The 10,073-nt window shown below is 45.5% G+C and overlaps 1 protein-coding gene across 1 annotated transcript in view; it reads right to left on the bottom strand.

The window, feature by feature from the left end:
- Positions 1–330: 330 nt before the first annotated feature.
- The window catches only part of LOC142290132 (angiopoietin-2-like), a 215,011-nt gene continuing 205,268 nt past the window's right edge, over positions 331–10,073 (bottom strand). The window contains exons 8-9 of the mRNA XM_075334067.1: positions 2,853–2,983; positions 331–1,711 (exon numbers count right to left, since the gene is read on the bottom strand). Of these exons, the coding sequence (XP_075190182.1) occupies positions 1,551–1,711; positions 2,853–2,983 (292 nt within the window). The 3' untranslated portion in view covers positions 331–1,550. The remainder of the gene's footprint in view (positions 1,712–2,852; positions 2,984–10,073) is intronic.

The following is a 10,073-nucleotide window of genomic DNA, read 5'->3' as shown; positions in this document are numbered from 1 at the left end:
CTATCACGCTCGGCATCGCAGCATCGGCTTGCGATGTCATAGTGTGCAAAGTGCCCCTTAGATTTAAAGCACCACTCCACCCTTAAAAAAACAAAACAAAAAAAAAACACTGCAGTGGTGCTTTAACATGCTGCAGAAAAGTCATACGTTGTATTTATTAGGATGTTCACCAATAGTTTAATGGATTCTGCTGTATTTTTTCCAATTGTCTATTTTCCTAAAATATCGACTAATGACAGTAATTTTTGCCATTATTGTGTTCCATGAGAAAATTGTACAATTAATAAGCAAATCAAGGTGTGTTTGCATATCATTTTATAGCACAGTAAATAATACACACAACTCAACAAAATAGTGATAATAAAGACAGAATAGACACAAGATAACAACACAAGATATTCTTAGCACATAAATTGTTAGAAAAGAATTCTAGGTTTAACTATTAAACATCCAAAAACATTTATTCCAATCTTGATTTGGCATGAATTCATACATTAGTTAATAATAAATGTGACTTCTTAAGCCATGATAAGTATTTTAGTTGGACCTGAAATGGTAGGCACATTTTAATAACATAGTCAGAATTGTAGTTGTGTTGGTTGTTCTAATAAGAAATCTCTTTTTAAGATCCATTCAGTTTTACATTTCTAATGGCTATACATATGGAAAGAAAATGAAGTTGTCACTTCAAATGAATATGATTCCAACAGCGTCAGGTAAGAGTCATTTAGAAGAGATAAATATGACCATAACACTGTCTTCTTTACTCGGTGATTAATCTTCATCTGTTACCATCTACGAAATCTTGGATATAATAAATTATCATAGGAATACCAACCCTTTCAGAGTCTTATCTTTCATAGCCTGCATTGGGGTTCCAAAAGATCCATTTTCCAAAGTATAAAGTATGAGTCGGAGGGAATTCCAGTTCATGTAGACCCAAGGGGCATGACATTGCCCAGAGCTCCAGATTTCAGCACATTCAAGCATAAGTATGAGCAGATTGAGACGTTCGTGCCTAAGTGTAATATAGCCACCTTCCAGGCTCTTGGTTCCCCTGATAGACAACCCCATAACTCTGAGGAACACACTTTACATTTATTTACATCATGTTGGCTCACATATGTAAAACATTTTATAAAGTGGTTTTGAATATCAGATATGCGTGACTGGCGTACGTTTTAGCTCCACATACAAGCAACATTAGCTGATATAAAGTGTTATGAAGTAGCAGTGGTATATCATAATGAAGAAGCATAATTTGTATTTCTCGGCTCCTTTTATGAGAAGAGATCAGAGAACATTACAGCTCATTTCTTATCACAGTGCAAAATCTAAAGTATGTATCTTGTACTTTTCCATTGGTAGGGCCAACGTTTCCACCTTTTGCTCTTCTAGACTTCTTGATTTCTGACTGAGACACTGGTCAGTCCATAGAGTATAATCAATACATGACTGCTATTGGTACAGACCATTTTAGGTTCCTTTTCATTTTCCAAAAGAAAGATAAAAGTATTAGTCAAGTTTTATAACTCAAAATGAAAACTAGTTCAGTAGTCTATAGGACGGATTAACATGGAGACAGACTTCAGACCATGGCTGGGTCCCTTCCAATAATGCCATTTGATACTATTGTACTTAGGTGAAGCAGATCCACTTTTGTAGTAAATGCCATTTAAGTTGGATGGACCACAGGCATCAAACCACCAACCTAGAAAAAAAATAAATCTTTCTTAAGAAGCATAGCACAAAAATTATACAAAACTATACATTTCTGTAAACACTACACAATTAGCATATAGTAATATATGTATATAGACACAAAATGTTATTCTCATCGTTGTATATTAATATCAGAATGATGTGACAAAATCATTGGATCTTGAACTCTTAACCGTATTAAAGGCAACCTGTCACTAGGTTTTTCCCTTATGAGCTGTGGCCAGCACCAGTAAGCCCTTATATACAGTATTCCAGAATGCTGTATATATGAGCCCAGTTCGCACCTTTATAATACTCACTTAGGGGGCGGTCCGGTCCGATGGGTATCACTGCTCTTGATCCGGTGCCTCCTCCCACTTGTGCAATCACCATCCTCCTTCATCTGAGGCCCCTGTGGATGATGTGTCCTACATCATACTCATAGGCTGGCATTGTGGTCCTGCGCAGGTGCACTTTGATCTGCCCACTGAGGGCAGAGCAAAGTACTGTAATGCGCAGGCGCAAGGAAAGGTCAAAGACCGCCCGCGCATGCGCCCTAAAATACTTTGCTCTGCCCTCAACTGGGCAGATCAAAGTGCGGATAGGCAGGACTGCAATGCTGGCCTATGTGGTTGACGTAGGACGCGTCATGCACAGAGGTCTCAGAAGAAGGAGGATGGCGTTTGTTTTATGATGAAGGAGGCGCCATACCGAGAGCAGCGACCTCCATCGGAACAGGCCGCCCCCTCGGTGACTATTATAAATGTGTTTTTTACGCTATACAGAGCCGCCTGGGCTCTTTTATATATATCATTCTGGAATGCTTTATATAAGGGCTTACTGGTCGTGGCTGCAGCTTATAAGGGAAAGATGTGGTGACAGGTTCCATTTAATAAGGCCAGATAATTGTAGTTAGAATGTTTTATGGTGTAGATGTATTTTAAGGGATGTTACACAAAGTTGTATTAAGGAGCTGAGTGACCTTCAAGTTGTACTGAGACATATTATAATGCCCACAGACAGAGGTATATGGGCCCTTTCTGTACCCTTGTATGCCTTAGAGTTCACAGAGTTTTCAGTTAGGAAGAATGTCTCCATATACAAGGTGCCATGATCTATTTATTTTGTTGGATTCAGATACACAGATTTACCTCCTGTTGCATACTGAGCACATTTGCAGCTGCAGCTGTCGTTATCTACATCTTTGGTGCTAAAGTTGGTCCCTGTTGGAGCAAAACTGCTTGTTCTCCCTGCTGTCCCAGCATATCCTTTTACATTTAGCCTAGAGAAGAAGAACAGTATACAGATGTGAATATAAATGCTAACCAATAATGAGTTTGATATTAAAAACAAGATTATGGTTACATATGAAATATGTTCTTATTTTTCAGCCAACTTTTTAATTTCTGTAAAATATTATCTTCATTTTATATTCTCTGAAATTCAAATATCTAATCAATATAATCACATATTATGTTCCTGTACACTTCTGATATTCAAGTGTAGAATTAAAATGAACATTGTTGGATCTGGGCGGCTCATAGGCTGCCAATCATGTGTCGAACAAGCAAAACGCTTGCTCATTGGGTGAAATAATTTTTAAGCTTAAAAAATCGTATTACCGATCATGACAATTGGTTTACATTTAGGTGATCGGTGGCCACTTAACAGCATTGTAAATGTAGACTATGGGCTCATTTGGACATCACTTTTTTACGTACAAGTTAGACTTGCCCAATTTTATTTTATTTTTTATGAGCTTTTGACTCGCCCACCCCAGGGCTATGGGACACCCGGTGCCCGGCCGGACTAGTCCGGAGGTAGTCAGTGGTGGCTGGGCCCGGCTCCGTGGCCCTGGTGGGTGTCAGTAGAATATGTGGCTTGAATTAAAGTTTGTGTTCGTGACGCCACCTGTGGTATGCGGCTAATAAGCCGCCGCTGCTGTATGAGGCCTCCGGGGGATGATATGGCAGCAATGGTGGTACTACTCCCCACAGGTGGAGCAGTGCCCCGGGGCACAGTTGGTGCTTATTAGTGTCTATGCAGATGAAATAACAGAGGCAACTCCAAGGGTGCAGTTTCAAGTTCTTTACTCACAATTCTTTTCAAGGCCGGCAGGAACCCTTGGACTGCTGGGACCACTGTTAGGGACCTCCGCCGTTTCTGGGTGATTCTTGGAGCAAAACCCGGTACCCTTCTCTTAAGTGTCTCTGTCTTCAGCTGTCTCCTTAAACCTTGCCTTTGTAGGATAAACCTGGCTCAGCCTCCACAACAGCGTCCAGGCTGGGGGGTCACCTGTCGGCTGATTACCCCTTTTCTAGAAGTTCTGCTGTGGGCTGTGGCCCGGGGAGTTTACAACATTCCCTGGGCCTCGGTTTTTACTGTTTGGAGATGATTTTGCACTCCTCCGGTTTCTAGGGACCGTCCCCTGCTGCAGCTTGATCCCCCCACCGATGTTCCTGTGGAACAGGCCACCGCAGCTCTACAGCTACCCGTGGCCCTGGGATCCCTTCTGTTCTCTGCTTGGTATCACCTGGACCCTCTGAGTCCCAGGATCTTTACCAGGAAGCGTCTCTTTCCTCTTCTCAGCTCCTGACTGACTTGGAGCTTTTTTTCTACTTCTCCTCCTTGCCTGCCTCCTGCAGACCTCTTCCTCCTTCCGCACTCTCTCTCAGACTTCTGTTGCTTTCTCTGTGCGGACACTCTGAGCTCACAGAGCTCCTTTCTCTTTCACAGCTACATGCTGGCTCCTCACTCTCTCACTCTCTGAGGTAAACTGAAACTAACTTGACCTTCCTTTCTCTGACTGCTCTCTTGTGGCTCCTCCCACCTCCCCAGTTGCTCTGTTCTACCCTATAGGAGCAGGGATGGGTCTTACGGCCCCTCCCAGCATGCAGCATGGGAGGTTTTCTGCCACTTTCCCTGGTCCCAGTGTGTTCCTAGCAATGGGTGTAGTGTAGATTTACCAGGGAACCGGTGTTCACTCCTTTCCTCACCCAGAATGGGGCATCCCACCGCTGGATGGGGTGCAATGACCTGTGGCGACGGAAGCCTCAGGGGCGCCACACTCCCCCACAGCAAATCCCAGCACGTCCTCGGGCTGAAAAACAACAGAAAATGTGGAGAAACTGCAAAAACATTTTTACATGCATGTAACAAACACAATAAAACATTTCTTCCCTTTATGGGAGGCACATATAAGTAAACGTTGCAAAACTTCTTATAAAGAAAACTCTAAGTGTGCACTTCCAGTCCATTGCACGGTTCGGGCACATCCCCCATAATTCTGGTAGGGGGCACAACGGGTGCAACTAATTACATTTTTGGCTACAACAAGTCCAGTAGCCTGGCAGTTTGTTTCTTTCAATCAACAAAGTGGAAAACAAAACCAGCCACTAAGTCCAGTGGCCTGGTTACACAGGACACTTTACACATCACATTTACCAGGGACCCCATTCCAGTCTAGTGGCCCGGTACACATACACATGGGGGGTGACTTCTTCAAAAAGTACAAGGGGCAGTAAGGCAGGAAAGGGTGTCGTCTTCGAAAAGCACATTAGGGCAGCACAAAAGGGACATCTTCACAAAGAATGAGGGGCAGACAGGGGCTATATATAGTTCAGCATTTTCTTACTTCTTTACATGTAGGGATTCTTCTCCGGCTCCCCACCTGGCAGCAGGTAGACAGCGGTCAGCACAGTCTGCGTCTGCTGGTCTTGGCGGGCCACGCCTGGCATGGCGGCGGCCTGTATTGGAGTCGCTGCTGTGACCGATTCTTGACGGGCCGCACCTGGCGTGGCTGCGGCCTGGGCTTGGCGGGCCGCATCTGCGTCGTGGATTAACGTCGCCGCTGCGGCGGGATCTTGCTTGTCTGAGCGGGGTATCGCTGCTGGGGCCTGAGCTGGACGGGCCGGGCTTGGCGTCGCTGCTGCGGTGTGGATGGGCGCCGCTCCGGCGGCGAAATCTTGGCGGGCCGCACCTGGCATGGCTGCGGCCTGGATCGGCGTCGCCGTGCCGGGCGTCTCTCCAGGGACCGCGGGAATGGCAGCGGGGGTTGGGGCACTCGCGCCGGCAGGGGCAGCATGGGACTCACCCAGATCTAGGCCGGAGATGCTCTGCAGCAGGATCGGCATCGCTGGTGTGGACTCTGGATGGACGTGGGCATCACCCCCACGCAGGCCTCGCTGCACAGACTTCTGCAGACTCCTCATGGCCAGCACCATCTCTTTCCCCCACACGGCTGTCTCCCGTCCGCTCTGCTTCTTCATCCCGTCAGCCATCCTTCCGACCTCAGCCTCCAGCTCAGCGGCGGTCACAGGCCTGATCCAGGTGAGCTCCCCCTGGCCTCCGCTTACAGGAGCCATTTTCTCTCTCTGCTGGTCTGGCATTTAGACTTGTTCTGCCAGCCGGCCAGCTTTTCTAGGCGCCATTTCTTCTTCTTCCGCCTTCCATGGCGGGCACCGCTTCGCGCTCTTTCTGGGCAAGACCAAGGGGGCGGGGCTTCTCTTCGCGCCCTTTCTTCTGGCACGCCCCCCTTCTTCCCGCTCTCTGTAGCGCTAATGGCGGCAGTTTTCACAGTGAAACACGCTGTAACACAGTCTTTTAAGCGCAATTCTTCAGGCGCACAGTACCCGGTGGGACCGGGCACGAAATCCTGTTCGTGACGCCAAAATTGACTCGCCCACCCCAGGGCTATGGGACACCCGGTGCCGGGCCGGACTAGTCCGGAGGTAGTCAGTGGTGGCTGGGCCCGGCTCCGTGGCCCTGGTGGGTGTCAGTAGAATATGTGGCTTGAATTAAAGTTTGTGTTCGTGACGCCACCTGTGGTATGCGGCTAATAAGCCGCCGCTGCTGTATGAGGCCTCCGGGGGATGATATGGCAGCAATGGTGGTACTACTCCCCACAGGTGGAGCAGTGCCCCGGGGCACAGTTGGTGCTTATTAGTGTCTATGCAGATGAAATAACAGAGGCAACTCCAAGGGTGCAGTTTCAAGTTCTTTACTCACAATTCTTGTCAAGACCGGCAGGAACCCTTGGACTGCTGGGACCACTGTCAGGGACCTCCGCCGTTTCTGGGTGATTCTTGGAGCAAAACCCGGTACCCTTCTCTTAAGTGTCTCTGTCTTCAGCTGTCTCCTTAAACCTTGCCTTTGTAGGATAAACCTGGCTAAGCCTCCACAACAGCGTCCAGGCTGGGGGGTCACCTGTCGGCTGATTACCCCTTTTCTAGAAGTTCTGCTGTCGGCTGTGGCCCGGGGAGTTTACAACATTCCCTGGGCCTCGGTTTTTACTGTTTGGAGATGATTTTGCACTCCTCCGGTTTCTAGGGACCGTCCCCTGCTGCAGCTTGATCCCTCCACCGATGTTCCTGTGGAACAGGCCACCGCAGCTCTACAGCTACCCGTGGCCCTGGGATCCCTTCTGTTCTCTGCTTGGTATCACCTGGACCCTCTGAGTCCCAGGATCTTCACCAGGAAGCGTCTCTTTCCTCTTCTCAGCTCCTGACTGACTTGGAGTTCTCTTTCTACTTCTCCTCCTTGCCTGCCTCCTGCAGACCTCTTCCTCCTTCCGCACTCTCTCTCAGACTTCTGTTGCTTTCTCTGTGCGGACACTCAGAGCTCACAGAGCTCCTTTCTCTTTCACAGCTACATGCTGGCTCCTCACTCTCTCACTCTCTGAGGTAAACTGAAACTAACTTGACCTTCCTTTCTCTGACTGCTCTCTTGTGGCTCCTCTCACCTCCCCAGTTGCTCTGTTCTACCCTATAGGAGCAGGGATGGGTCTTACGGCCCCTCCCAGCATGCAGCATGGGAGGTTTTCTGCCACTTTCCCTGGTCCCAGTGTGTTCCTAGCAATGGGTGTAGTGTAGATTTACCAGGGAACCGGTGTTCACTCCTTTCCTCACCCAGAATGGGGCATCACACCGCTGGATGGGGTGCAATGACCTGTGGTGACGGAAGCCTCAGGGGCGCCACACTTTAATAGAGCCATTAATTCCACAGCACTTTATTGATTCTTTATCATCCACACTGTCCCCATTGGGACTCACAATCTAAATTCCTAATCACTATGTCTTTGCAGTGTGGGAGGAAACCAGAGTACCTGGAGGAAACCCACACAAACACGGGGATAACATACAAACTCTTTGAAGAAGTTGTCCTTTATCTGATTTTTTTCAGAGTCTGAAAAATTGGACAGCTGTTGGATTCCATCCTTGTGTTTTCCATTTTTTAAGGACGGTTTATTATGAAAAGTTTGAACAATCTGAATCAGTCTTTTTCTTCAAACGTGAAAAACTGATGAAACTATGATGGTAAAAGCTGATGCTGACCAAACACTGATGAAAATCAGTATTTACGATAAAAATCAGGATGAATTGAACAGATTTTTAATCAGAGAATTCACTTCTAGGGCATGGTTACATACTGCATGTGTGTCCAATTTTTTCTGCAGATTACTGTATATATAACAAATCTGTAGCAAGGACCACATGTTTTTCATGATGATTTTGCTGCATATTTGCCAAAGATTTAAACCATACCATACCATACCATAGTATTGGGTGAAATACTAGATTAATTAATTGCAATGAATTGACACTCTGTAGATTTTATAATCTGCACCTCAAGTTAATTTTCACACATATATTTTTATCACCATCCAAGTGTAACAATACCTAAAATAGCTTTAAATAGTTAAAATACCCTGTTTTCCCAAAAATAAAACCTACCCCCAAAATAAGCCCTAATAGGATTTTGGGGCTTTTTTTTGAGTATCCTTAAAATATAAGTGCTACTAAAAAAGAAACCCTAGTTCCAGTTTCATAAGGAAGTAAGTGTTTAAGCAGCTAATAAAGTTAAAGAATACAGCAGGACTCTTCCTCAAAGAAAGAATACATTCCAAAGAAAGCAGACACCCTCAAAAAAAATCACACTCACCAGACCCCAAACAGTTACAATTGGCCCGTGCCAATGGTGGATGGTCTCTCACACAGCAATCTTGTCGCTGTCAGGTTCATCCCCATGCCAACTGCATTGCATTGCAGCTCTCACAAACATATTGGGTACCAGTATTACTCCGCACTGCTTCCAGTCACCAGGGGGAGCTAACCACTGTAGAACACAGGGGGACTTGACAGCAATGCCAATATATATGTGAGAGCCCATTTATTTGTCAACTCTAATTGCTTGGGGTCTTGGGGTGTCTGTTTTCTTTTATGGGTAAACGTAGCAGTAGATAGAAAATAATAAATGTAAGCAGGTAATTTAAACCATTGTAATTATGGTATGTACCCACCACTATAGGATGGTTCTGCACCATGAGAATAGCAGATCAGATAAGAAAATGTGAATCTGAACCAGTAAGGCTATTTGCGCACGCTGGGCACTGTCCATGCTGAAAATTCTGCAGCGATTTGGCAGCACATGTGTGCTTCAAATTGCTGCAAAAACACTGCGTAATGGATGCAGTGTGTCTGCAGAATAGATGCGGATTTCATGCGCTCGGGATGCTGCCTCTCCCATATAGACAGAGTGGGAGCAGCATCCAAAGCGTACAAAATAAGTGACATGTTGCTTTTTTGAGCGCAGCCATTTTGTCAAAATTTCAGCATGCAAATCGCTGTGCTCTCAAACGCAACGTGTGGATGGAAAATCTTTATAGATTGTGCAGGGGACGCTGGATGCATGCAGTTACACTACAGTGCAATAAGCAGCGTAAACGCATGAAATTACGCAACGTGCGTGCATAGCCTTACAGGATTGACACAAAATGTTGATGTTTCAGAATATGATCACATGACTATATTTGAATAGATGTTGATTTTTTTGTTCAGGAATAAATGTGGATTGTTGTTCATGGGAAAATATAAGACATCCTCTGAAAATAAGCCCTATTGCATATTTCGGAGCGAAAAATAATATAAGACCCTGTCTTATTTTTGGGGGAAAATACAGTATCCATCTTCTTATCTTGCATGACTCTGTGGTACAGGAAAAATGTAGAACACTATATGGATCTTTGTAATCCTTGTGAACATGTTTAAAGTTATAATAATTTATAATTTATGAACAAGCAAGCAAAGGAGCAAGTTTACAGTTTGTGATTCTGCTCCGATTCAGACAGGCATAGCATGAAGGGATCTGATAGCAGTTTATTCGTTTTGTTCTCTCCCTCCTGTGATAATATTTGGGCTGTGTGGCCTTTACAGGTTCTCTTCCTCTTCGCTCGCAGCATCAAAGCATTCAGTATTGTCTACGGTTTGTTAAAAGACAAAGGCAGATCATGCCCTGTGCAGATGTGCTAAGCCAATGCAAATACCGTGACATTTTCATGTGTTTTTCTAGAGTATTGTTTGCTTCTGAATAGAAGA

The sequence above is a fragment of the Anomaloglossus baeobatrachus genome, chromosome 2, assembly GCF_048569485.1.
Source record: "Anomaloglossus baeobatrachus isolate aAnoBae1 chromosome 2, aAnoBae1.hap1, whole genome shotgun sequence".
NCBI classification, from domain to species: domain Eukaryota; kingdom Metazoa; phylum Chordata; class Amphibia; order Anura; family Aromobatidae; genus Anomaloglossus; species Anomaloglossus baeobatrachus.
This window is presented reverse-complemented; position numbering and strand designations above follow the sequence as displayed.